The sequence below is a fragment of the Microcebus murinus genome, chromosome 19 (genome assembly GCF_040939455.1).
Source record: "Microcebus murinus isolate Inina chromosome 19, M.murinus_Inina_mat1.0, whole genome shotgun sequence".
Classification (NCBI taxonomy): Eukaryota; Metazoa; Chordata; class Mammalia; order Primates; family Cheirogaleidae; genus Microcebus; species Microcebus murinus.
In genome coordinates, this window is record NC_134122.1 from 17,471,984 (window position 1) to 17,498,739 (window position 26,756).

A 26,756-nucleotide genomic window follows, 5' to 3' on the forward strand; every position below is an offset into this window, starting at 1 on the left:
AACCACCAGGTATATGGAAAAAATGCTCACCATCACTAATCATTAGGGAAATGCAAATGAAAACCACATCTCACATCTGTTGGGATGGCTATTATATATGCATTAAAAAAAAACCACCAAAAGACACAAGTGTTGGCAAGGATGTGGAGCGATTGGAACGCCTGCACATTATTGGTGGGAATACAAAATGGCGCAGCCAGGGTGGCGCAGCCACAGTTTGCCTGCTTCTTTTGAGCACTTTACAAACAGAATTCTACAGTGGGCCCTCTCTTGTGCCTGGCTGCTTTCCTTAGTGTTTTGTTTATTTGTAGATACAAGACTTTGAAAGGATGCACATCATTCCATTCATGGGGATGTCCAATTCAAAGCAGTGGGGCCAGTAGGCAGGCAAATGAGTCCGGCGTGTGACAACAGGGGTGTCCACCTGGCCCCTGCACCCACCCTCTCTGAAAGGGGCAGCCAGTACTCAACTCTGTTTTTCTTTTTTTTTTAATTCTTGCTCTTTAGAGGACCATGGTCCTGATTTTCCAATTTTTCCAGAGAAGTCTGAAATCCTCTGCAATCCTCTAAATTTAGATCTTGAGGAATAAGCATCAAGCATCACAACTGTGGTGTATTTAGAACATATTTCTGGACTGGTTTCATTCTGTGGACCTCCCGTTTACAACTTCTGCGTTCGTAGGTGGGAACAGCCAGCGGAAGGTCTTTCCCCATAGGAAGGTGAGGTGTAAATGTCATCCAATCAGCCTTCTTTGGAAGGTATATAGGGCACAACAGTCCAAGACAGGGAGCTTTTAAGGTATGCAAAGGTCTTGCTTCTCTCTTAGTGGTGCTGAGGTCTACACTGGCTGGTGCGCAGTCTACACTGGCTGGGGCACATCTGTTTCTCTAACCCTGACAGCAGCCTTGGTCAGAAACCCACAGCTATAGCACCCTGTGCCGTCATTGGCACCCTCCTTGTGTCCAGTGGCGTCTGCAAGTGGGTCTGGCAGCCACTTGCTTCTCCTGAAGGCTTTGGGAGGAGGTCACTCCTCATTCCGAATATTTCTCAAGTGCCCACTGCTGCCAGGCACTGCACAGGTGCCCGCCAAGACTCACCGTCACTTCCTGTGTTTGGTCAATTACTTACTCCTCCAGTGAGGCCCTGGCACTCCTCATTTTTTAAAAAACTGAAGGTAGGGTAAGGGGAGCCATGCTAGGCTGTCCTTCCCTTAGTTCCAGCCCCACCATTTCTATATATTGAAAGCATTTCAAGAGTTTCTGTCATTGACTTGGTACCTTTCCCTGATTTCTGGGCTGAAATAGATTTCCTCCTATTTTTAAACAGTTCCTTCTGGTACTTTCAGTGGCAGTTTGGGGATAAGGGCAGAGTGAAATGTGCAGGCTCGAGTTTGTGGTCTTGCATGTGAATTAACAGCACAAGCATTGCATCCAGCCTGTGTGGGTTCAAATCTGGGCTCTGCTACCTACCAGCTGGATGCTTTGGGTAAGTCACTCAACCTCTCTGTGTCTTCATCAATAAGATGGGGATGATAATATACCTACTTCTTGGGACTATTGTGAGTAGTAAATACGTTTTTATACGCAAAGAGCATAAAACAGCGCCTGACATATCGTGTGTTTGCCTGACCCGGAGGAGGCTTGGACCTGCTTTTGCCTTCGGTGTTGGCCTTTGGGTCCCAGCTGCAGTCCTTAATTCTGCATCTCAGCTCTTCCTCGTGAAACTTTCTGTGTTTGATCCTTTTCACCCTTTGACTCTGAATCTCCCAAGTCCCACTGAGTGCTGCTCAGTTCCTGGGGCCCCTTCTTCTGTGTTTGGGCTGTCTCTCACCCCCATATTGTCTCCATGGCCAAATCCTATGATGAGTGATGATTACAGCTAACACTCACATAGCACCTGTCCCGTGCCAGGTGCTGTTCCTAGTGATTTACACCTACTCCTTTAATCCTCAACCTATGAGAAAGACACTCTTTTATGCCCATTTTATAGAGGAAGAAACTGAGGCCTGGAGAACGGAACTGAGCTGCCAGATCACATGACTAATAAGAAGCAGAGTCTGGATTTGAACTTGGTCTGGCTTTAGAGTCTGTTCGCCATCGTGACACACTGCTGCCTGCGTCCCCCATCCTCACCGAGAGGACCCCAGTCCAACTCCACTGGCCCTCTCGGACCAGGAGCCTCTTGTCCCACCTCTCTGCTTCCTTCTGTTTCACTGGCCTATCATTTCTGTGTCTTTCTAAAAACCAGATGTGATCATGTCACCTTCCTCGCCGAAAACTCGTCAGTGGCTTCCCATTGCTCTTGAGATGAAGTCAGTACTCTTCGACGTGGCTTATAAGCGGGGTGAGCGTACATTCCCCTTTGCCAAGCCCACCCATCAGCAAACTGGGTTTATTCTGTTGCATCAGCACCCCGAAAGATTTGTGCCCCTTGTCGTTCTTGTAAAAGTCCCTGTTGGAAGATGTACTAAATGGCTGTCCTGCTGGTAAGGCCCTGGGTGCTCTGGCCTGAGAGTCCCTCCAGCCTCTGCTTGGCCCCTCCCTACGCCACCCTCTGCTGCCTTCTTTCACTCTCTGCTCCTCCCACCACACGGCATTTGCACGTGCTAGTCCCTGTGCTGGGACAGGCTTCTCTCCTTCCTTCCCCGTGAGTTCGATGAGTCTCGATCCCTGGTTGCATAGTGCAATCATCTGCAAAGCTTTTTGACAGAACGCTGGTGCCTGCGCCCATTCCAGACCAACTAAGTCAGAATCTCCGATTGACTCAAAGCGTCCCAGTAGATTTTAATGTGCATCCAGCGTTGAGAGCCCTGGTTGACTTATGCTCACCTTGTAGACCACAGCTCAAGCCTCACCTCCTCAGGGAAGCCCGCCCTGACCTCCTCGACCAGGTCGATTTCCGGATATTTTGTACTCATAGCACCACATACCTCTCCTTGCTGTAACACATCATGGGGGCATCTTTACGTTTACTTACTTGGTGACAAAGAGCTCAGATTCTGGGTCCAAATCACTAGCTGTGCGACCTTGGGCGAGTTACTTAACTTCTCTGTGCCTCAATTTTCTCCCCTGTACAATGGGGATACCAGTAAACCTGTTTCTCATGGTCGTTGAGGATCAGATGAGTTAATGCTACCTGAAGCCCTTAGAAGAGTGCGTGGCACGTGGAAAGTGCCGTGTGCATGTTAGCTGTTGCACCGATAAAAATTGTTACTCCCCACTGGGATCTGTCAGTCCCTGAGGTGGGGGTCGGTGCTGTGTGATCAGGCCACACCCGGACAGTGCATGAGCGGTGTCCTGGCCGCGCATCCGGAGAAGGATGAAGGGCGGAATGAAGACTTGCCGAAGAAGCATCGATGTCAGATTCAGCGCCTCTTCCTCAGTGAGGGCCTTGTCCGCGTGGACCTGGTGGCTTGGGATCGTGGTTTCTCGCGGTCGTGATCATGGACACCGGGACCTGCCTGGGCGCGCTGCCTCCGGAGGCCCAGGCGCAGAGGGCGGCCGGGCAGGCCTTCGCTCCGGCAGCTTCCTTCGGCAGCTGAGGAAGGCCCTTCTCTGGTGCACAGACCCACCGTGTCCTGCGCACAGAGCTTTCTTTCCGCTCTTCTGAAACGCAGACTCCTCGGGCGTGCTGAGCGCCGCTGCAGCAGAGGGCGCTTCTGGCAGGAAGTGGGCCACCCTGCGCCGCACCGGGCACGGAGCTGGTGGCAGCGGCTTGGCGAGCTGCATGACCTTACGTCGTCCTGGCCTTGCATCCGCGCGACCCCCACTCAGCAGGGAGAGAGGGGCGCTCAGGCCACCTCCCTTGGTTGGTTCATGGCACCGTTGGGGGAGGAGGGGCGGGCAGGGAAGGAGACGGGTGTGCGTGTTTTGTGGGTGATGGAGAATTTATTTATAACGCGAGGGTGTGATCGGTTGCAGTGTGACTGCTCCCCGAGACAGCCACGGCCCCCTCCGGGAAGGAGCGCACAATGCAGTCTCTGCAGGAAGAGGCGGGGCGCACTCTGAGAACAGCCCAGGCCAGAACCTGCAGGTCCCCCTGGGGAATACCCAGCTTAACCCCTTTGTTTTCTGAAGGGGGAACCGAGACCAGACCATGGGAGCAGCTTGCCCAAGATCGCAGATGTCATTTTTATTTTAAGCTAACATTTATCAAATGTATACTACCTACCAGCCCCTATGCTAAGCTGAGTGCTACCATCATGATTTCACTAATCCTGACAAATCTAGAAGGCAGGCACATTTATTATCTTCAACAAATACTTATATAGTGTCTACTATGTTCCAGGTACTGAGCTGAGCCCTTCGCAATTATTAACCCATTAAATCCTCACAATCCCATGAGGATGTGGTGCTGTTATTATTATTACTGTTATTTCCATTTTGAAGATGAGGAAACTGAAGCACAGAGAGGTTAGGTAACCTGCCCAAAGCCACGCAGTTAGGAAGTCACTGAGTTAGGAGTCAATCCCAGACAATCTGGCCTTGCACTGCATGCTACTGTGTTGCAGTCTCTCTCCACATGGCAGCTCCTCTCTCCATTTTACAGGTTAGAAAATTAAGGCTCATATAGCTCAAGTAACTTGCTCAAGGCTGCATGGCTGGGAATTCACAGAGCTGGCTTTGAATTTGGACTCTTTAGCTTTGAGTCTGACTTATGATCTCTGTACTGAACTGCCTCTCGTGGGGGCCAGGGGCTCCTGTCTGAGTGTTCAAAGCTGGGAACAGGGCACGGGGCTGAGGCAGAGCCTGAAGCCAGGCAGGTGGCAGTGGGGTGGTGTCAGCCTTGTCTACCTGGGCTGAAGCAGAACCCCACTGAGTCCTTGTCCCCTCGTTGGGGGTGGGGGTGTGGCAGGCAGAGCCCACCCGAGTGGCTCTTGCCTAGTTACACCCTCCAATCCTTCAGGTTTCAGCTCAAACTTCACTTTCTCATGGCAGCCCCCCGACCTCTGACCAGCTCTCTGAGCCCCAAGCTTCGTTGCAGCAGTTGGGAGTCTACGTTGGTTTATGCTTCTTCACTGCCTTTCCCCAGCTAGCCTGTGAGGACAGACCCTATGTGACTTTGCTCATCAGCACCTGACACAGGCAGGGTGTTCAACAGATATTCTATGAATGAATGGGTAAATGAATGGATGGTTTATAGCTTCAGTGGAGGGAATTATCACAGGAAATCAAGACTGATGTCCAAGAAGTAGGAACATCTATAGGGTTAATGGGGAAAGGTTATAATTCAGTAGACATAAGGATGCCCTAGGCAGTGATAATTAATAATTAATAATAATAGCTGGTATTTGTTGCGTGCCTGCTCTGCACCAGGCAATTGTTTTTAAAGGTCGTAAGTAATTCACTCCCCATGCAAGCCCACAAAATAAATATTGTGATTCCTCGTTAGCAGATAAGGTTAACTAGGGATGACATCAGGAGAGCTGGCCCGAGGTCACTGGATTATCCCAGCTCTTCATCAGCGTTCTGAGACTGCAGCATGCCCCATCAAAATCACGGCTCCCCACGGCTGTGAGTCCCATCCGGAGGCCTGGGTGAAAATTGAAACTGCATCTCTGGAGGAGATTTTCACATATGCTATGGAGGATGGCATTCCCAGGTTAAAAACTGCCAGCCTAGCAAATGACTTGAGATCACTCATTGAAACAACAGATATAAATCCTGGAGGAGAAAAGACTAGCTTAACATTAATATTGTTGACTAGGAAAACCCAAGGGAATAATCAAACATCCCTTGTCAAGTATTTTCACTAGTGTCTGGCTGTAAAATAAATATATAAATGACTATAATACATAAATATATAAATAAAATAAATATAAATATATAAATGACTATAATACTAAAATACAGACGATAGCCTGTATTTTAGCAACAGCCAGTTAAAATAAAGTAGAATAATTCCCAGTTACAATAGCAATAAAGAAGAGTAAAAGAATAAAGAAGATAAAATCCATAAGGGAAATCCATTAGGGGGAAATATTTTTTTCTGGAAAAACATAATGGGATGCTCAAATTACATAAGGATTCTGTCTCTGTCCCCCTGTCTCCCCACTCCTCGTTCTACAGCACCCCCTCATCTACAGCACCCAGCTCTGGCACAGTTTCTTATTCTAAATTCTGATTGGCCCAGTTCCTCCTTCATAAATTGCACATCACTGACCAGACCTCTGTCCATTCAGCACTGGCTGGAAACATGAGGTCAGATGCTCTCTTGCCCACTGAGCTAGTGCTGTAGGTTTGGAATTTTTCTAGAAGGACCAATAAGTAGGGCAGGCAAAGATGGACATTTCTAATATGATCTGGAAAGAATACATGGATGAGAATAACCGAGAAAAATTTGAGAGCAGACAGCAATGCTGGGCGGTGGGTGGGTGAGTATAATATACATGTTTCTAGATCTGGAGATCTTATAAACCTTTGACGTATTATAATAGTATGGTACAGAGGCAGGAATAGAGAGATCAGTGGAGCGTAAGAGAAAAATTTAAAAATGAACAAAGGGTATGTAAGAAATTAGTGTATGATAAAAGAGACATTTCAAGCCAGCAGTGAAAAGATGCATAGCGTACATTTGTTGTTACAACTGGCTAAACATTAAGAAAAGAAATGAAGGTCTTTTTCAGAGCTCATGCTAAAATGAATTCCAAGGAAAATAATTATTTCAATGTAAAAAAGGTAAAACTGCAAAGGGACTGTAAAAGGAACTATCAAGAAGGACTTTCTAGATATGACAGCAGAGACAGAGACCATAAAGGAAAAAAGAAAAATCTGCACTTTATTTAAACACACACACACACACACACACACACACACACACACACACACGTGTTATATATTGAAGAAAGAACACCGACAAAATTAAAAGGCAAGTGAAAAACTGTGAAAACATTTACCGCACATATCATAGGCGAATGGTCAATATCCTTAATAAACATACAGTAAACTTTGTTGTAAATAATTAGAAAGAAACAAACTTGAACTTCAAAATAGGCAAAGAACAACACAGATAATTAATGATAATGATGAACATGTATTCAATGTTTATTTTCACCGTGGCATTTTCTAGGCAGTATCTCACTCTGAACTCCCTCATTAACCTAGGAGTTAAGTGTTATATCATTATACCATTGTTATGCCATTTTCATATGAGGAGAGAAAAATGTAATAGGATTAAATCGTTTACCCCAGAGTCAAAAAGCTAATAACTGCCAGAGTCGGAGTTAAGTCTGAATGTGGCTATGAATTAGCCCCTAACGTTGACATTGACTACAATGCAGATACAAACCCAGGAAATCACATTTAAAATTCTACCAAAGTTTACACAATAGAAGCTTGTCCTTCGGATCGAACAATTACTTATTTGGTTAGAAGAAGGCATGGTGTGTCGCAGGACACAGGACGGGAGCCATCATCAGAAGCATAGCGCTATCAGTGCTATTCATTCTCTTCTCCAGGAACACAATGAAAGATCGTCACCAAATTATAGTGTCCTCTTTTCAACTGAGCCGTGCGTGTGTAATTACAGCTTCTAACATTATACACACTTCATATTCACAAAATCGCAGTCCACCCATTCTCAATTAAGGTTTCCCTGCTTTTTTTTTGTCTCTTGGAAATTTTGGGCCATTTTTTTTTTTTTCCGTAGTTGAGGGCATGTCAGTATTGGTGTGCTGCTCAATATGGTGGGATTTTTGTGATGCACAGGTAAACCCTAAAATATTCCACTTTCCATCAAAACTATAGAAAGGCACATGTTGAGAAGTCTTACTCTCTCTCTGCTTTGCTGTCTCCTGCGTCCACAGATAAACACTTTCATTAGGTTTTGTTGTGTGTACCCTTCCAGAGGTGTGAGTAATTAAGACTATGCCTTCTTAACCCACCTCCCTTGCTCATGCAAAAGGTAGCGCACAACATACAGGCTCCAGTTCCTTGATTTCTTTTTTCTGCCTTCATTTAAAAAATATATCCTTGAGATTTTTCCATATTAATGCAGAGAACTTCCCAATCCTTCTTTTCATAATATCTGAGTAGTCCTCCATTATGTGGCTGCACATTGATTTATTTAAGCAACTCACTGCCAATGACACCTAGCTTGCTTAAAATCTTTTGCTGTTGTAGACAATGCTTTAATGAATGAATAAACATGTATTAATACATATGTTATTTCCCATGTATGTTTTATCTTCAGGGTAAGATAACTTGGCCGAAGGGAAAACACATTTTTAATTTTGTTTAAAGCATTTGTGATTTTGATAGGTAGTGCCAAATTGCCCCTGCAGGGTTATGTCATTTGGTCCACCCACCAGGGATAGATGTATCTGTTTCTCTACAGCTTCTCAGCAGAAAATGTTAGGATGAACATTTTTAAATTTCATTTTAAGAGTTGTCTATTTCATTTTGAGGTATATTAGAAAAAATGTAATTTGCACATCAATCCTACAAGTTCACACTCTTGAAGAGTTTTATTTTAAAATAGGTTTATTTATATAAAAATGGCACACTGAGTTGAAGAAAAGTGCCAAGTAAGTCCACCTGTAAATAACACTATAGGTGGAATGTAGCTATACAAAATTATGAGTGCTCGTGATGGAAGTTTGGGAAGTGTCGCCATGATTATTTTTTCTCTTTGGAATAATAAAATCGAAGAACTTGCCTGTGGGGGGAGGACATTGTGCTGAGAGCTTTAGCATCACAACTAATCTATGAAGTGGGTACTGTTATCATCTTCATTTTTATGGATGAGGAACCAGAGACTCAGAGAGGTTAAGTCACTTGCCTGAGGTCACACAGCTAATGCCAGAGCTTGTGCTTCTTAATTTCTCTCTGTTCTGAGGGTATTTCCAACTGGGATCTTTGGTTTAGCCTTGCCCACCTACCCCCTGTGTACCTAAAGAATTGTATCTTTAGGGACTTTCATGGCCTGTGAATGTCCAGGGATGACAGTCTAAATTTGCAGTTTGCTTTTACTTCCTCCTCTGAGGACACTGTTGGGCTGTGTTTTCTTTGTCTGTGGGCTCCTTTTCAGCTTCCCTCTTCCTGCCAGATTTCAGCCCACCTGTGGACAAAGCCACACAGCCCATTCAGACTGAGAGAGGCTATTTCAGGTTTTGACTTGGAGGTTTAAAGATTTTTTTTCTCTTTGGTCTCTGACCTGTGCTTCCTTCCTCCTTAGCTGCCCTTGTCTGGAGTCAGCTGATGACCTGAAGCAGCTGAGCTGGGATGAGCCTGTCCTTTGGTGCTGGGGATTGGTGGTCACCCTGAAGATTCTGGTTTGGGCATGGTGGAGGGACCCCAAGTGGCCTGTCACCGGCTGGTGCTGCATTTGTGTGAGATGAAAAGTGTCATCACCTGCAACCCCCTGTTGGGTGGGAGACCCTTTGAGAAGGCTGAGGAAGCAGGGAGGCAGCCAGGTGACACCGAAGGGCTCCCGCCCCGCCGGCTGCACCTCTGGGGTCTGACAGACTTGGATTCTAGTCCCAGATTTTCCACTTCCTTGCTTTGTGACCTTGGACAGGTTACTTCTCTAAGCCCCAGTTTGCTCATCTGGAATACCAAGATAACAAGATCTCCTCCCTCACTGGGGTATTATGGGAATTTAATGACATGATCTAGAGTCGCAGTCCCCAGCCTTTTTGGCACCAGGGATCAGTTTCATGGAAGACAATTTTCCCATGAAGTGAGGGTGTGGGAAATGGTTTTGGGATGATTCAAGTGCATTACATTTATTGTGCAGTCAAACCTCTCTGCTAATGATCATCTGTGTTTGCAGCCACACCCCAGCACTAGCATCACCAGCTCAGCTCCACCTCAGATCATCAGGCATTGGATTCTCATAAGGAGCAACCTAGATCCCTCGCATGTGCAGTTTACAGTAGGGTTCGCGCTCCTATGGGAATCTCATGCCACCGCAGATCTGACAGGAGGTGGAGCTTATGCGGTGATGTGAGTGAAGGGTAGCGGCTGTAAACAGAGATGAAGCTTCCCTCACTCACCTGCCGCTCACCTGCTGTGCGGCCTGGTTCCTCATAGGCCATGGACCAGCACGAGTCCATGGCCTGGGCTTTGGGGACTGCAGATCTAGAACATTCTAGCACAGCGCTTAGGAGGCAGTATGTGCTCAACTTACAGAGGTAGTAAAAGTCACAGTTGTTGTTATTCTGTTGGTGTTATTCAGAAATAACACTTCTGGTCTTGAATCAGGACCAGAAGTGAAAGGAAACTTGGAAATCCAAGCTTGCCTAGTACTAAGATAAAATCTCAACATGACATAATGGGAAGAGGGATCTTGCCAGGATCCTGTGGAAACCCCATCCCAGGAGTGGGAGAGATGGCCAGCGACGCTGCACATGGAGGGGTGATGCTGGGGGAGGGATGCAGGAGTTTCGACCTGTTTCCGAGAGCATTTGACACTGAGCCAGACGGACTCACTTGGGAATTTAGGGGACGTGTTCACATGTGGTTGAATCCCAGCCGAAGGACGGTGGGCAAGAGGATAGGGAGTCTGGCAGAGGTCACCATCCTAAATTCCTACAGGGACCAGGCGGTGAAGGGAAAAGAGTGAAGCGGGCCTAGTGGAAGACAACTGGGAGTGGCGGGGGCTGTAGAAAACTGAAAAGCTCATCCCTTATCTAACGGGGCAACTGCTGCCCAGCCCACGATAATGTGTGTCCAGTGATGTCGCAACTCATGGCTTCTTAAAAAAGGAGCCAGAAATTTATATTTTAACTGGCATTCCATGACTTTTAATATAGTCAACTAATTCAGATTTTTAAGAAGCACCCCGTGGACCAGGCTCGGTTTGGCCCATGGTCACAATTTCCAGATTGTGACCTCTAAGCTTGAAGGAGGACCCAGGCCAGGGATGGGACAGGCTCCAGGTGGCCTAGAGGGGTCCAGCTAGTGTGGCCCAGGTTGGGGGAATCTTGGGAGGATCTGACTGTGACATGAGACTGGGGGTTGGGGTTGGGGCACAGGCAGAAGCTGTGCCTTTGAAGGGGATCGAAACCAGACCAGAGGGAGAGTTCTGACTTAGAGGCTGTGAGGATTCTCAGGCTCAGACCAACAGCCACTGAGGCCAGGAAGGGAATGGATTTCGGTTAAAGGCAGGACTGACATTTAACCTGCATGCACTGGCTCTGCCATACCAGTTGTGAAAACACTGAAATACTTTTAAGCAGATTGGTAAACAGCCTCTGAGCCCTCTGAGCTGAAACCTGCCACCTTCCACTCATCCACACCTACGTCCGCCGGCTCTTCCCAACCTGGCTCTCCGTGGCCTGGCAACTAAAGAGTTAATTCCCAGCACAGCCAGGCTCTGCAGTGCCTGAGCTAAAGCCGTTGCAATATTTTGACTCTCACCCCTGCTCCCATGTGACATGCCTACCTGGATTGGCTGAAGCACAAAGGAGAACATTTAGAGGACACAGGGAGGCAGATGGAATTGGAAGGCAGGACCAAGCCCCTACCAGACGGTAACCAGGAGCTCTGTCCCTGGGGTCATGTGACCTTTCTCTTTGTTTCTCTTTGCTCCTGGGAACCCACTGTAAAAGTCAGCACCTCCTGTCCTTTGCAATAACATGGATGAACCTGGAGGATATTATGTTAAGTGAAACAAGTCAGGCATGGAAAGACAAATACTGCATGATCTCACTTATATGTGGAATCTAATAAAGTTGATTTCATAGAAATAGAGAGCAGAGTGATGGTTACCAGAGGCTGGAGGGGTGGGAAGGGAGGGCATGGAAAGTTGTTGATCAAAGCGCATAAAGTTTCATATATACAGGGGGAATAGGTTTTGAGATCAATTGCATGGCAAGGGGACATTAGTCAATAATAATATATTGTACATTTCAAAATAACTAAGACAGTAAATTTCAAATGTCTTACCATAAAAAATGATAGGTAATCCAGGTGACAAATATGTTAATTAGCTTGATTTAATCACACCACATTATATACATATTTCAAAGCATCACATTGTACCCCATAAATGTATACAGTTATGATTTGTCAATCGAAAGAACCCCGCCACTGCAGCCCCGGAGCTGCATGTCTGCCAGCTTTGGGACTGATTACCTGTGTCCCAGCTGCTTAGCGTATGTGACACTTGAGCCAAGCGTCCACCTCTGCTCCAGTCAGCTATGCCCAGGGAGTGTGGGTGTCTCGAAGTGTGAGTGTGGTGGTTGGGAGCCACCCGTCTCAGAGATGGCACTGGGCTTGGGCAGGCATGGCTAGGCACCCTGAAAGAGTCTCCCTGAGGATCGTGGAGTCACGAAAACCCCAGGTATGGGAGTGTGGCTGGCTTTATTCCAAGCTCTCCCAGGTGGCAGGACAGAAGTGGGTAAAATCAACTGAGAATGACCTGGTTTGTCTGGATGTTCTGAGGGATAGGGATGGGGGGTGGGTGTGATCCCTTGTAGAGGCTGAGGCAGCAGAATGAGGTTGAGGGAGGCGCCAATGTCCTCTACATAAACCATAAAGAAGTCAACTTTTCCATGCTACTTTCCTACTTGGCCCTTCTGTCTCCCATCTAGCTCTGATCTGCCTTGCACAACCCTAAGTCATTTCCCTAAAATAGCACATGCCTGGCGCAGGGGCTCTCAGTGGCTAACAGTGATGATTGCAACCCTACAGCTGCCACCACAACTCACTGGCCTCTTATTACGTGTCAACCACTGTGTGAAATGCTATGCTTGCCCTGGGCAAGCTACTTCACCTCCTAGTCCTTGGTTTCCTCATCTGCAAAATGGGGGCCTTAAGTATTACATACTTCATAGGGCTGTCATGAGGAGCAAATGAGTTAATGCCAGATAAATCCCTTAAAACAGTTACCAGCATGAGTGAATATTCAATAAATGTTAACTCTCACTTATTAAATGTTTACTGAGCACCTTGTATATGCCAAGTATGATATATGCCCCGGTGATGTAACGGTGAGCAAAGTTTTCTCATGTTGCTTGCAGTTAAGTGTTGGAGATGCAATTAAACATGCACTTACAACCCAGTGGTTTAAATGCTACCGTGGGGAAGATCTGGGAGGGCAAGACATTTGTTTCTTTCTTTTTTTGTTTCTATGATTAGAAAGTAAGTTCCATAAGAGCAGACATTCTTTCTCCTTTGTTCACAGCTGTATCCTCAATGCCTAGGAAGAATCTGGCCCTCCACAAACATTTGCTAGGTGAATGAATGAATGAAATGCAATTTTAGCTACACCTGAAAAAATCGCTGTCAATAAAGTTGATAGTGAGGAAAGAAAAGAGAGTAACTTTCAGATCAACACTTACACTTTCTGAAGTAATATTATTTATTTATTCATTTATCTAATGTAAGCTGCCTGGTAGCAGAGACCTTTTCTGACTCATTCATCCCAGCACCTAGACATGTGTTGACAGACTGAATGGATATTTGTGACCCCACGTCTGCAGCAGCCAGCTGAGTGGCCTTGGTGAAGTTGCTCTCTCATAAAACATGTCTGTTTCATCATCCTTAAAATGGGAACAAATAACTCCTTTACATTGCGTATTATGAAGACTGGAGAGAGTGCGTGTGAGACACCCAGCATCCACATGCAGCTTTCGATAGGCGTTATTTTCTTTTCCCCTCCCATTCTCTGGGCCACTTGGTATCCACTATTGTTAAAGACATATGTGGAGGTGGAGAAGGTTCTTGATCATATTTGGTCAGAAATGCTTGAATCCTTCTCCTCGAGATCTTTCCCAAGGAAATATATCCATGTAGAAAAGTGCAAAACCAACAGAGGTGAATTATTATTAGTTGGGATTTTGCCCCAAATCTTAAAGTAGAGCTCATGAGGCCTTTGGGGACTCCTCTCTTCTATACTAGGTAGGTCTAAGGAAATTCAAACCCCGACTCAAACATAAGTCTTGGTTTCTATGAAGTCAACACAGCAGGGAACCCAAAAGGGACCACCAGAGCCAAGAGAAAGGAGAGAATTTGCCCCAGGGCTCGGAGTGGAGCTGGCCCAGGCCACCAACCATCTCAAGGCAAGATCATGAGAACTGGATCCAGCAGCCTCCTGGGAGAGGCGAAGGATGTGAGAGAAAAGAAAGATGGTGACTGCCTTTTAACCTCTGTGCAAGCTCCGCCCACTGGGACCGGGCCAATCATTGTCTTGGAATCTAACCAACCAGATCAGCTCTCTGACTCCTTAAGGGGAGTGAGAGAAGCCCTGAGCTCCCCCTACAGGCCAGTGTCAATTATGAGCAGGGGTTTCTTTTCAGGTGGATTTGAAGCACTCCTTTTCCAGCTTTGTGAATACTCAAGAGGCACAAAGGGAAGTGCTCCATGACAGCATCCCCAACCTTTTTGGCACCAGGGGCTGTTTTCATGGAAGATAATTTTTCCATGGACCAGGGGTGGTGGGATGGTTTTGGGATGATTCAAGAGCATTACATTTATTGTGCACTTTGTTTCTATTATTATTGCATTGTAATATATAATGAAATAATTATACAACTCATCATGGGTTGGGGACTCCTGCCCAATGACACGGAGCAGGGGGATTCTTTTTCTAGGAACCTGATGTATTCACTTAATCTTGTCCAGTGATGGAGACATGACTGGTTCAGCTGATAATTGAGAGCCTTTTAGTTTTTGTTTTGCGATTTCCAAGCCCTGCTGTTGTTAGTAGGGTAGGACCTCAATCCTTGAGCAGGACAGGTGGCTGCTGGGGTCCCTTTGCATGCTGAGAGTGCTGCAAGGTCCTGCTGCCAGAGCAGAACACACCTGGCCTCTCAAACTTGGCCATCCAGAACTGCACAAGGGCTGGTACTTCATCTGGCTGACTGCAGAAGGAGGGAATGTCATGAAAGAAACTTAGTAGCTCATTAAGAAGATGCAAGGCAATCAAAGCCTGCAGTGACTGAAGATTTTTTAGATCAGGTTTATTGAGATATAGTTTTCATGCTGTAAAATGCACTTTAAAAAATAGTAAAATACACCACAGTTGATATATAGACCATTCCAATCGCCAAAATAATAATAATAATAAATAAATAAATAAAATAAAAAGTTCCTGCATTCTTCCCCATTATAGTTAATCCCCTTTCCACCTCTAACCCCTTTTAACCACTGATCTGTTTTCTGTCACCATAGTTTTGCCTTTTCCAGAACATCATATAATGGAATCCAGCAGCAGGTAGCTCTTTGTGTCTGCCATCTTTCTCTTAGCATAATGCTTTCAAGGTTCACGGATGCTGTTGCGTGTATCAGTAGCTCATTCCTTCTTATTACTGAAAAGTATTCCATTGTGTGGATGTCTCACGCTTCATCTGTTCACACGTTGAACAATATTTGGGTTGTTTCCAGTTTGGGGCTATTTTAAGTACAGTGGCTATAAACCTTCAAGTACAGGTTTTATGGATGTGTTTTCATTTCATTTAGAAGTAGGATTTCCTAGGGGAGTTCCGGTTATGTTCTCTCCTCACTAACACTTGGTATTGCCCATTTTAATTTTCTAAAATTGTAGCAAATCTAGTAGGTATAGGATTATTTTTAAATTTTGAAAAGAACAGTTTCTTAGGGGAGAAACACACATCACTTTAATAGCACATAAAATGATGTATACGTATTATGCCCATTTATCTGCTTACTTTTTCATTCATGTTCTATCTCTGTTACTAGAATATAAGATTAAAGGAGGCACCTGCACCTGCATCAGTAAATACATGTGGATGGATGAATGAATGAGGGAAGAAATAGGTAGCATTTAGCAAAGGCTAGGAGCCTCAGAGTGGGGAGCCTGCAGGTGCAACCTTTTGACTGAATTTTTTCTGTAAAATTTGGATTCACTCGAAAGACCACACACTTAAGGATCTAGAAGGCCACAGGTTCCTCACCCCTGGCTGGGGTGTCAGATCAGCCCTGGGCTGGAATCTATAATCCACGTTATTAGCCTTGGCAATGTACAATTTAACAAAGAAAGCAACTTTGGGCTGGGAAATAGAGCTCTGTGTGCTGAGGCATAGCTGGGCACCACACTGGCAAAGTAGTAATAATAACAATTCATAAGTTTATACCGCTTGCTGTGTGCCAGGTGGTGCTAAGATCTCTACACAGGTTAATTCATCTGTTCTTCCCAATAGTCCTATAAGGTGAGTGCTATCATTACCTCCAGTTTACAGATAAAGAAATGGAAGCACAAGAAGATCAAATAACTTGCCCAAAGTCACACAGCTAAGAAGAGCCCAGGTGGTTTATCTTCCCAAGTTTGTACCTTTAACTTGTACTGCCAGGTTGGGAAGGGCGTCTGTCAGTTAGGGAGCCAGGTAAGCTGCTGTGAGAAGTAGCCCTCAAAATAGAGTGACTTAAACAAGAGAGAAATTAGGTTTCAATTTTTTTCCTCAGGTGTCAGTCGAGGGACAGAGTCCAAAGCTGACCAGGGTGGCTTTGTTCTTTCCACACATGGCTCCAAGTTTGGGTCCAAGGTGGTCACTTCCAGTTCTCACTGCCTTCCAGCCTGTGGGAAGCAGGAAAGGGGCCAGGGAGGTTCACGCACATTCCTTTTGAGGGACGACCCTGGAACACACGCATCCCATTGGCTGGCACTCAGCCCCATCAAGCTGCAAGGGAAGCTGGGAAATGTAGTCTCTCTTTGGGCGTCCATGCTCTCTGCTAACACTCAAGGGTCCTATTATTAATATTAAAGGGAAGAATGGATATTGGTGGAAAACTCACAGTCTCAGCCACAACTTGCAGACTACTCATTGGGCTTTGAACTTTATTCCATAGGTAATGAGGAATTGTCAATGTCATTTGTTAATTGTCAAATGTTTCATGCCCACACTTGGGTTTTTGATACTCTAGAAGCTTGCTTGGCAAATAAGAGGGTGGGGGAGAAATAGGAGCAAGGAGGACTGTTTCACTGATGTGTCAGTTTGCTTTGTCATCTCTGGAGTCCTTGCTCTAGGCAGGAGCCAGTAGGTTGGTTCTCAGATGGGCCTGGAAGGAGAGTGTGCAGGTGGGGTGAATGTGTGCTGGGGCTGGAAGGGGAGCCATCGTCTGTCTTCGTCATTCATTTCTTCAATGGCTATTTATCCAGCACCATGTCTGGGCACAGGGCTCCGGCGATGGTCCCAGCAGGCCGGATGAACGGGTATGGGGAACTCATATTCCCCAGGTATGAGTCTCTGATGACTCAACGCAAAGCAGTGTGAATCCTTAGCGTGCCGCGCTGACACCGGCCTCTTTTGTCGTTTCTCTTGACCTTAGGACCCACGGAGCAAACACAAGTTTAAGATCCACACATACTCCAGCCCCACGTTTTGTGACCACTGTGGGTCACTGCTGTACGGACTCATCCACCAGGGGATGAAATGTGACAGTAAGTACTTTTTCTCTCCGGCAGCCTCTGCTGCTGGCACCAGGGCTGCTTCCTCATGGTTTGGGGTCCAAGACTGCAGCACCTTCTCCCTAGTCCTGGGTGGCGCTGGTGTAGCCGTTGCCTATTGCTGCGTAATGATCCTCCCACCCCCAAATGTATTGGCTTAAAACAATTACCATTTGTTTAGCTCATGGCTCTGCGAGGCAGCCCTCTGGGGCAGGGCGGGGCTTAGCTGATGTGGGCGGGGCTTACCACACGTGGGTTCCCAGCGTGGGGGCGATGCTCCTGCCTCAGAGACAGGGGTGGGTGGGAGCTTGGCTGGGGCTCAGGTGCCAGGGGGTTCCCCTTTCTCTCCCCATAACTCATTTCCTGGTTTTGCAATCTACGAACTTATGTTTATCACGTAACACGTGCGACATCATTGCATCAACAGGCCAGAGCAGTTTATACACATATTTCATTCACCTTCCCCTGGGGCTAAATTTTTTCCTTGTAATCAGTTGTGGTGGGCACTGTGGTCAGCCCAGGTGCCTGTTACTGCGAGTTCACAGTGGTGTCCCTTTGTGGGGAATTTTCCACATGATGAAAAGGGGCTGGGGGCCCCTCTGGGGGTGGTTCATGGCCAACCACTGGCTGGTTCGGTTGTGCAGAGGCCTGAACCACTTGTCTCCGTTTGGGACAACTGTGAAGAGTCATCTTGGCTTCTGTTGCACCCATGTGGCAGGCCAGCTCCTCCCCCCAGAGGACCCCCCAAAAGTTTTGTGCAAAACGCCCCCTCTCAGCCTCTTTCCAGGAAACCCAACCTATTAGCCGTCAGTATTTAAAAATCGGGAGATGTCACATAAAATTGAGATCCCTGCTTATCTTGAGACATGGGAAACCTTGACCACTTTAGGTGGGCATCCTCGTATGGCTGTGCCTGAGTGGGGGCCACCGTGGTCCCCCCATTGGCCGAGTCCCCGCTACCCCCACCCCTGCTTCCCTCACTAGTGTGGCCCATGGGCGTTGACGATGGTGATGCTGGCTTCAGTGCCTTTGGGGGTGTGGAGGGTGCGGGTGCCTGCTTCAGTCTGCACCCTTGGCCTTCGGTGGGGGACGGACAAGTTCAACGTCAGAGTTGGAGAAGCCCTTCTGATGAGGTCCTGGCCAGGCAAGTGGGTCTCAGCTGCCTCAGAGGAGGGGACAGGAGGGGTGGAGTGGAATTCTGTGGCCCCTGGCCTGGGCCAGCCTGATCCGCTCTCTCTGTCCCCGCAGCCTGCATGATGAACGTGCACAAGCGCTGCGTGATGAACGTCCCCAGCCTCTGCGGCACCGACCACACGGAGCGCCGCGGCCGCATCTACATCCAGGCGCACATCGACAGGGAAGTCCTCATCGTCGTTGGTAGGTGGCCCTGGGGCTCCTGCCTGGCTCCTGTGTGCTGAGGAGGGGAGGGATGGGGCGCTGCAGGGGCTGGGGGCACCGTGACCCCCATGGCAGTCCCTCCTTGCCGTGGCCTCCTTAGACACAAAGCTACATCCTCAGTGCCTCGGGCTGGCTCAAGCCCCTCGAGTGGCCATCCGAGTCCCCTGGCTTCTCCCCTTCTCTTTCCCGCTCTTTCTCTCTGTGTCTTTTGGGGTATGCCATTCCATTTTCTAACATTCGGGTAGCAGAGAAGGGAAGCTTGGTTCTTCCCCGAACTTGCCCAGGGGGAAAAACAGAGTTTTGATGATAAGCACCGAAAGTGGAGTGGTACAGCCTGCTGGGGAGATGCAGTGAGGCAACGGTGGGGTAGCGGGGAGAGGAAGGTGTTGTCCATCAGACACTCTTGGCTGTGACACAGGAAGCTCAGGCATAATTGGAACTCGCCTGCGCTGGCCTGGGGACTGCTCAGCCACAAGAGGCGGTAAAACCAGCACCCAGCTGGCCGGGAAGGGAGCTAAGACTTTGAAGGAATTCTCTCTCACAGGCACGTGACAAACTGCTATAGACTTTATATAACTAATTAACATAAACAGGGTTTTATGAGTTGGCACCTTAGGAAATTGATCATGGAAGAGATTGATTTTGGCCAAACTGGCCTGTTTCTGAGGCCTCAGAATGGTCCAGTATCTCTGATGTGTTGAGCCCTGGATTGGGAGGGGCTTGAAAGTTGAAAAATATCCCTGTAAAATGTCATTCTTCCTTTAAACCGAGGTTTGTGAAGCCCAGTGAGCGCTTAGAAAAATATGCATTCCATTACGTTACTTTTTCCTCCAAGCGGCTGTTTGCCTCGCAGTGGGATGCTTGGCGCCCCCCTCCACCCCGCCCGGCTCCCAAAGAGAATCTTGCAGTCACAGGTTCAAGAGAAATGCGTTTTCCCCACTGACTCAGCTTCCTGGCACTTGAATTGGCAAAAGTGACACTTTTCTGCCATCTAGTGTCATTCTCTAGGAATGACACCAGCTCAAAAAAATGATACTGCAGGTGCCAGCGTTTATGGACCACATGGGGTGGTCCCCCCTGCTCTCAGAACCTCACCTGTTATCTCTTGCAGTCCTCACAACTGTGTTGCAAAATATCACTATCTTCGTTTTACAAATGAAGTAGCCAAGGCTTAGAGAGGTTAGATTCCAAGAGTTCACGCCATTAGTAATAGTAATGAACAACAGCTGACATTTACTGAGTTTTTAAATGTGTCCATCATTATGCAAAACACGTGCAGGCAGTATCTTGTTTAAATTTTTCCAGCTGTTCTAATGGGGAAAGTTATTATCATTCTAGTTACCAGGACATACACTTCCACACCTAGGCTTGTTTGACTCTTAAGTACTAGAGACTGGGTTACCTTTTAATTTAGTTTAGTTCTCCTTCCCCACCTTATTCATTCCCTGTGTGGTTTCACCTCGGTAAAAATGCTCTTTTGAGCATTCCTTGGGGAGTCTTTGTTCCCATGTGGTGCAATGCAAGGTGCTTTCAAGTTCAAGGTCAAAGTCTTCCCCCTTAATCATAGACATGCTCTGGTCTTGATCACAAGCCAGTGATTCTCAGTCAGTCCCAGGACACACCTGTGAACAGGAGGTGCATTCGTTTCCCAGGGCTGCCATTAAAAAGCACCACAAACTGGATGGCCTGAAGCAACACATATTTATTTGCTTGGTGTTTGGGAAGCTAGTGGTCTGAAATCAAGGTGTCTGCAGGATCGGTTCCTTCTGGAGGCTGTGAGAGGTCTGCCCTGTGCCTCTGTCCTGGCTCCTGGGAGTTGCTGCAAATCTCTGGTGCTCCTTGGCTTGGAGATGCATCACTTCAATCTCTGCCTTCGTCATCCCAGGCGTTCTTCACTATGTGTCTCTGTGTCCAAATTTCCTCTTCTTGGTAGGACACTGGTCACTGGATTAGGGCCCACCTGGTGTGACCTCATCTTAACTTGATTACATCTGTAAAAACCCTGTGCCCAAATAAGGTCACATCCACAGGCACTGAGGTTAAGACACAATCCAACCTATAATGGAGGAAGAGGGAGGAAAGTTGGGGTGCCCTTAATGTTATGGGCAGAATATCTGTGTGCATAGGGCTCTGATAGCATTAACTAAATAGCTACCAGCATTTTAATAGCACTGTGTGTTTTTCCAAGTGCTGGGATATTGGGTCATCCTGTGGAGGTGATGTTGTTGCCATCACAGGAAAGGGGACATTAAGACTCAGCAAGGCTGAAGACGCTGACCAATGCCACATGAGGAGCAGGAAGGAGCCCCTGAGGCTCCAACTGCATGTCATGGTGCCCTGCAACTGCTCCCTCACCATGCCAGGCACAGTCCGCACTCAGCACGGGCTTGTTGATTGATCGATGATAGAAGAGCCTGGTGTTCTGGCCGTGTCCTCTAAAAATAGGGCCAGGATGGGAGTTTTTGCTCAAGTGATTTATTGGGCTGCTCACAGGGAAAGGAGGAGTGACAGAAGCAGGATAGGGCAGGGGACAAGTTCAGCCAGGGTGTGGTCTCCGTGGAAGGGCACTTCAACCTGGCCCCCAGAGGACCAGGGCCACACACTGCAGCAGAGTCAGCCCCACCTTGAAGTACGGGGGCCGGTCTGTCACACTCTAGGTCGATCAGTGCTACAGGATGACGTATGTCTCATTCCTACCCTCCAATGTGATGGAGTTTGGAGATGGGGCTTTTGGGAGGTAGTTAGGGTTAGATGAGGTGGGGCCCTCATGATGGGATTAGTGGTGGCATAAGAGGAGGAAGAGAGAGATCACTCTCTCCACCGTGTGAGGACACAGCCATCCGCAAGCCAGGAAGCAGGTTAGTACTAGGAACTGAAGTTGCCAGCACCTTTGTCTTGGACTCCCCACTTTCGAGAACCGTGGGAAGGTAATGTCTGTTGTTTTAGCCACCCAGTCTGTGGTTTTCTGTCATGGCAGCCCGAGCCGCTGGGGGTAGAGGTGGGAAGGTAGAGTGACCTGCCAAGCTTGGTGGCTTCTGTGTAGCTGAGGGCAGTTACCTGGACATAGGGCAGCTGTGAGCCACTCACAGCAACCAGGGGCAGGTGCATTGGCCGGTGTGGCGGGAGCTAGCCAGGTCCCACAGCTTCCAGGACACCTGGGTCTCCTTTGGTCTCCCCAGCATCTTTCTGGTTTCATTGTTGGACTCCAGGCCCCTCCTCCTTGGTCTTGACCAGACATATCAGAGAACAGAGGACGATAAAGGTTTCCTGGGGCCTGTCCCAGCAGTGCCAGACCAGATGTGGCCTTGGGGTGTTTGCTGAATCGCCCCTCCTCATCCAGACCCAGGAAGCATGTGTGGTGTCAGGTCTGTCCCCTCACCACCAGCCCAGGACAATGCTGTTTGCTCTGAAGGTCACGTGCTCTTTGGAAATCCAAGCATCTCCAGAGGTGGAAGGTTTCCTATCTCCTTCGGTGACTGAAATCTAGGTTGTACATCTGCTGTTAGGTTCTTACAGGCCAAGATCAGAATAAATCTGATCTGTTCTCCTTCCTTTACAAGCCCCTTGGTGGCTTCCCACTGTCTTTAGGACAGACACTGTCTAACATGGTCGTCTCATCCTTTACTCTCTCTCCTCCCCCTTCCCTCTAAACCCTGGTCCTCTCTAGGCTGTGACACCCTGCAGGACATCTGCGTATTCTGTCCCCTCTGTTTGGAATGTTTGTCTCTGCCATCTTCTCTCCTTCCAGCAGTCAACTCTTCCCCTCCATCTCGGCTCATTTTCACCGTCAGGGAAGCTCCCCCTGACCTCTCCCTGTCGCAGGCACTCATTCCACCCTGAGCCTGAACTTGTGTCATTTGCGGCTTTACGTTGGGTTTGACTGGTGTCTGCGTCTCCCACAAGGCCTGGCCTCTATGAAGGCAGGACTGGGTCTGCTTGGTCCCCCACTCTGTCCCCAGCACCTAGAAGGGTGGACATCACCAGGTATTTGTGGAATCAGTAGATGTGAGTATTAATGAGAAAGCACTGGAGGATCCCGAGAGGCGCAAGACCTTCCCAGATGGCACCCAGGTCCGTGCCTTCTGATGGAAAGACCTGTAGGTCAGCAAATGATTCAACTTATACCACTCTTCTTGCAGGGAGCAGAACACACAGAAAATCTTCAGTGCTAAGTCCAAGGGCAATAGCATTACTGGGACTGGGACCCACCCTGTGGAGCCATGGCGACCCATGTTCCCTGGACAGTGTACAAATGACATGGAGCAGTAGGGCTTGTAGAGTCGTAGGTATCGTGAGAGCAGGTGGTACCATGTCCAGATCAGAGCTGTAAAATGCTACCGAAGTCTATGAAGCCTGTGTCTTTGTACACGTGACCACATCTTATTCAGCCCCCTCTCAATTCAGTATCCCCTGGCCAACATAACAACTGACATTCCTGTCTACCTTTCAGCCATCTCCAAATCCTTACCCATGTCTTCAGATCCATAATTATATCTCCCAAAAGTTGGGGCTGCTCTTTATAAAAGCAAAATGAACAATTTTATTTATCTATTTATTTTTTAAAAGCCAGTCAAATTTAGCAGTGAGGAGTTTTATACCAACTTTAGTGATACTAATGTTAATAAGATCTGATAACCCTCTACCATCAGACCAGCCAACAACTTGGGTTTTTTTTATGTTTCTCTTTGGGATTTGTATGCAGTGTTCTTACCATTGTTTTGTGTTGTACAGAACCTCTTTAGACTGAAACATCTCCCAGACAGACTTAGGTCTCCCAGTAGTGTGGTACTGAAACCCTTCCCAAGATCTTACATCCACATGTCAAAAGAAAAAGAGCACCAAAGAGACAAAAATCCTTGATAGGCTACTGGGGAAAGTTGAGGGTCACATTTCCCTGTACAGTAGATTCCAAAAGGTTGTGTTTTTTTTTGTTTTTTTGGGTTTTTTTTGAGGCAGAGTCTCCCTCTGTTGCCCTGGCTAGAGTGCCATGGCGTCAGCCTAGCTCACAGCAACCTCAAACTCCTGGGCTCAAGCAATCCTGCTGCCTCAGCCTCCCGAGTAGCTGAGACTACAGGCATGCGGCACCATGCCCGGCTAATTTTTTCTATATATTTTTAGTTGGCCAATTAATTTCTTTCTATTTTTAGTAGAGATGGGGTCTTGCTCTTGCTCAGGCTGGTTTCAAACTCCTGATCTTGCATGATCCACCCGCCTCGGCCTCCCAGAGTGCTAGGATTACAGATGTGAGCCACTGCACCCAGCCCAAAACCAGGGGTTTTGCAAGCACTCTCAGGAAAAAGGAAACTGATGTGGAAGGCTCACAGAAGACCCTCTTATTTAAAGAAGTGTTGCAAGGTAGAGGTGATGTTTGCCGTCATGAGGACTCTAACGAGGTGGAAAGAGCACAAGGAAACTCATGAGGGCCCTTCACCTGGACATTCCACTTGGATGTCTCCTTCTGAAGCCAATATGGCGGGATGAGACCAGAGGGCAGAGGGCCTGGGGGCCCTGCAGTGTGCTCTGTACCCGAGGGGTGAGGTGGAAGGTGGGGTAGTTTGGAATGATTAGGTGTTTGCTGTGTGAGAAAAGTGGCATGTTATAGGTAGGACGGTGAGATGGGCTCTCTAGGTATTCATTCATTCACCCACTCATTCATTCATTCATTCATTCATTCATTCATTCATTCATTCATTCAGGTAGGGCCCAAGTACCAGGTTGGATCCATTGATGAATGAAATCTAGTCTCTGCCTCAGGAAGAACACAGCCTCGAGGGAGAGACAGATATAGGTAATTATACAACAGAGTGGCAAGTAGTGCGATGGTACCATAAGAGCTCACAGAGGGGCAGCTGAAGTTTCCAGAAGGAAACCATGGCTGAGTTGAGTCTGTTAATTTTGTAGGAATTACGTGAATGGGACAATTTCTGTGTTAAGGTAAATGAGAAAAATACGACTAGCTTTTCCTATTGAGCCAGTTGCTTTACACAGATCAACTCCTAGCAATCCTCTGTCATAGGTCTGATTGTCCAAAACTTGCACGTGAGGAGATTGAGGCACAGTACCAATTAAGCAACTTGCCAGGAAGTAGTGAGTGGTGGGTCTCAGATTTGAGCCCGGGCAGTCTGGCTCCGCGGCCCACAGTCTTGCATGGGGCTGCGTTCTTGGCAGAGGGAACACGTTAGGCAGAAGTCTTGAGACCTGGAATGGAATAGGGGCAGGGGGTGGGGAATATTACCTGCTGAGTGTGGCTCCTTTTCCAATGCTTGGGGACATAAGTACCTCTAGAGTTTATTCACACCCTCTCCCCAGTCATTAATTAATTATCAATATTAATTGAGTTTCTACTGTTTGCTGAGCATATTCCAAACCCTTGTGATACAGTAGAGGACAAGACAAGCTGCTTGCCTGGGTGGATGTCACACCTGGCGTCTTGCCTGGGACCCTATTTTCTCAGTTTTATTCCTTTTATTACCCATGGAGACTCTCCTTCTTGTCAGGGTAAAAGTCACTGCCCTTCGAGGTTTTTATCAATTCATTTCCCCCTAAACACTTCAGCATGTGCATCATCAACTGGAATTCAAAATTAATTTAAAGTTGGCATCCACAAATCCCTTTTTAAAATATGATCTCGTCTTTAACTTTCTCAGCCTTTGGGTGTTTGGAACAGAGTCAGAGTGACCTTAAACTTCCACTGAGCTGTCCCTCTTCTTGAAAGGGAAATAGAAGAGTGGACAAAAAAAGGAAATGAAATGAGGAAAAAAATCTAGATAGATTAATATTTCAAAATATTTCCCAGCCATGCATCAATTGTGGGGATAGGAAATGATCATAAACTAGACCGCTAGTGCCCACTAGGGGGCAGTCTCTGTCTTCCAAGCCGTTCCTCCCTGGAGGATCTTTCAAGAGATTCTGCAATTTGTAAAACCACGGTGGCGCTGTCATCATCCATAAGGGAAGGTGCTGCAGAGAAAGGTTGGCTCAGAAAAAGGGTTGCTTCTCCGGGGCCACACGCAAAGCAGGGACGAAACCCAGTTCTCCTGCATCTCCTCTCCCTCTCACATCACTAGCTTGTCATTCCCTCCCCCCAATGCTTTATGATGAAAATTTTCCAATATACAGCAAAGTTGAAAGAATTTTACAGTGAACACTCATTTCTCCACCACCTAAACTCCACCATTAACATTGACTACATTTGCTTAATCACATATCCATGCATCCTGCTATCCATCCATCCATCTGTCTTACTTTTGACACATTTCAAAGTAAACTGCAGATATCAATTCAATTCCCCCTAAACACTTCAGCATGTGCATCATCAACTGGAATTCAAAATTAATTTAAAGTTGTTGTTTTTTTTTTCTTTTTACTTTTGAGGTAAAAGTTACATACAAAGATATGCATGCATCTTAAGTGTAGAATGGCTAAGTTTTGACACGAAAGCATATGACTCTTGTCACTCCTACCCCTATCAAGTTAATCCTCCTTTTTGGTGTCACAGCTGCCATTGTGAATGTGATGAAAGCTGTGAAACACCATCCTTAGAGAAATGCCCTTGTGTGGGCAGATACGTATGTGTTAATTGGGGCGTCCATGGTGCCTAAGACCCCATAGACTCCACTAATAATAATAACTACTCAATAGTTGTTAGATTTGTTTTGTTTTTTTTTGAGAAGTTGTAATGTAGTAAAGTAGGTTTTTTGCAAACTCTTTGTCATGTACTCACTGGGGAGCAAATTCCCTTAAAAAACCAAAAAAACCTCAACACACCCATGTTATTTTGCTTTTCTTCACTGATGTTATAATGGAAAAGTTGAGTTCAATCATTTCTCTGTCTATGGAACAGTGATCATCTTTCTCAATGAATTATAGACAGTCGTCTGCACACCCCCTGAGGCCAGGGCAAGGGTCCCCTGCCCACCCTTCCTTTGAAGCCCGTCAGTTGTGCACACTCGAGCTGTACAATTGTGAGGTCGTACGTAGGTGGGATCTCACACATTGAATCCTGGGA

At 47.1% G+C, this 26,756-nt stretch overlaps 1 protein-coding gene across 2 annotated transcripts in view; it reads left to right on the plus strand.

Moving 5' to 3' along the window:
* PRKCB (protein kinase C beta) overlaps window positions 1-26,756 on the plus strand; it is a 301,234-nt gene that overhangs the window by 139,693 nt on the left and 134,785 nt on the right. For both annotated transcript variants that reach the window (XM_012780169.2, XM_012780168.2), the window contains exons 4-5: window positions 17,233-17,344; window positions 18,599-18,727. In XM_012780169.2, coding sequence (XP_012635623.1) covers window positions 17,233-17,344; window positions 18,599-18,727 — 241 coding nt within the window. The remainder of the gene's footprint in view (window positions 1-17,232; window positions 17,345-18,598; window positions 18,728-26,756) is intronic.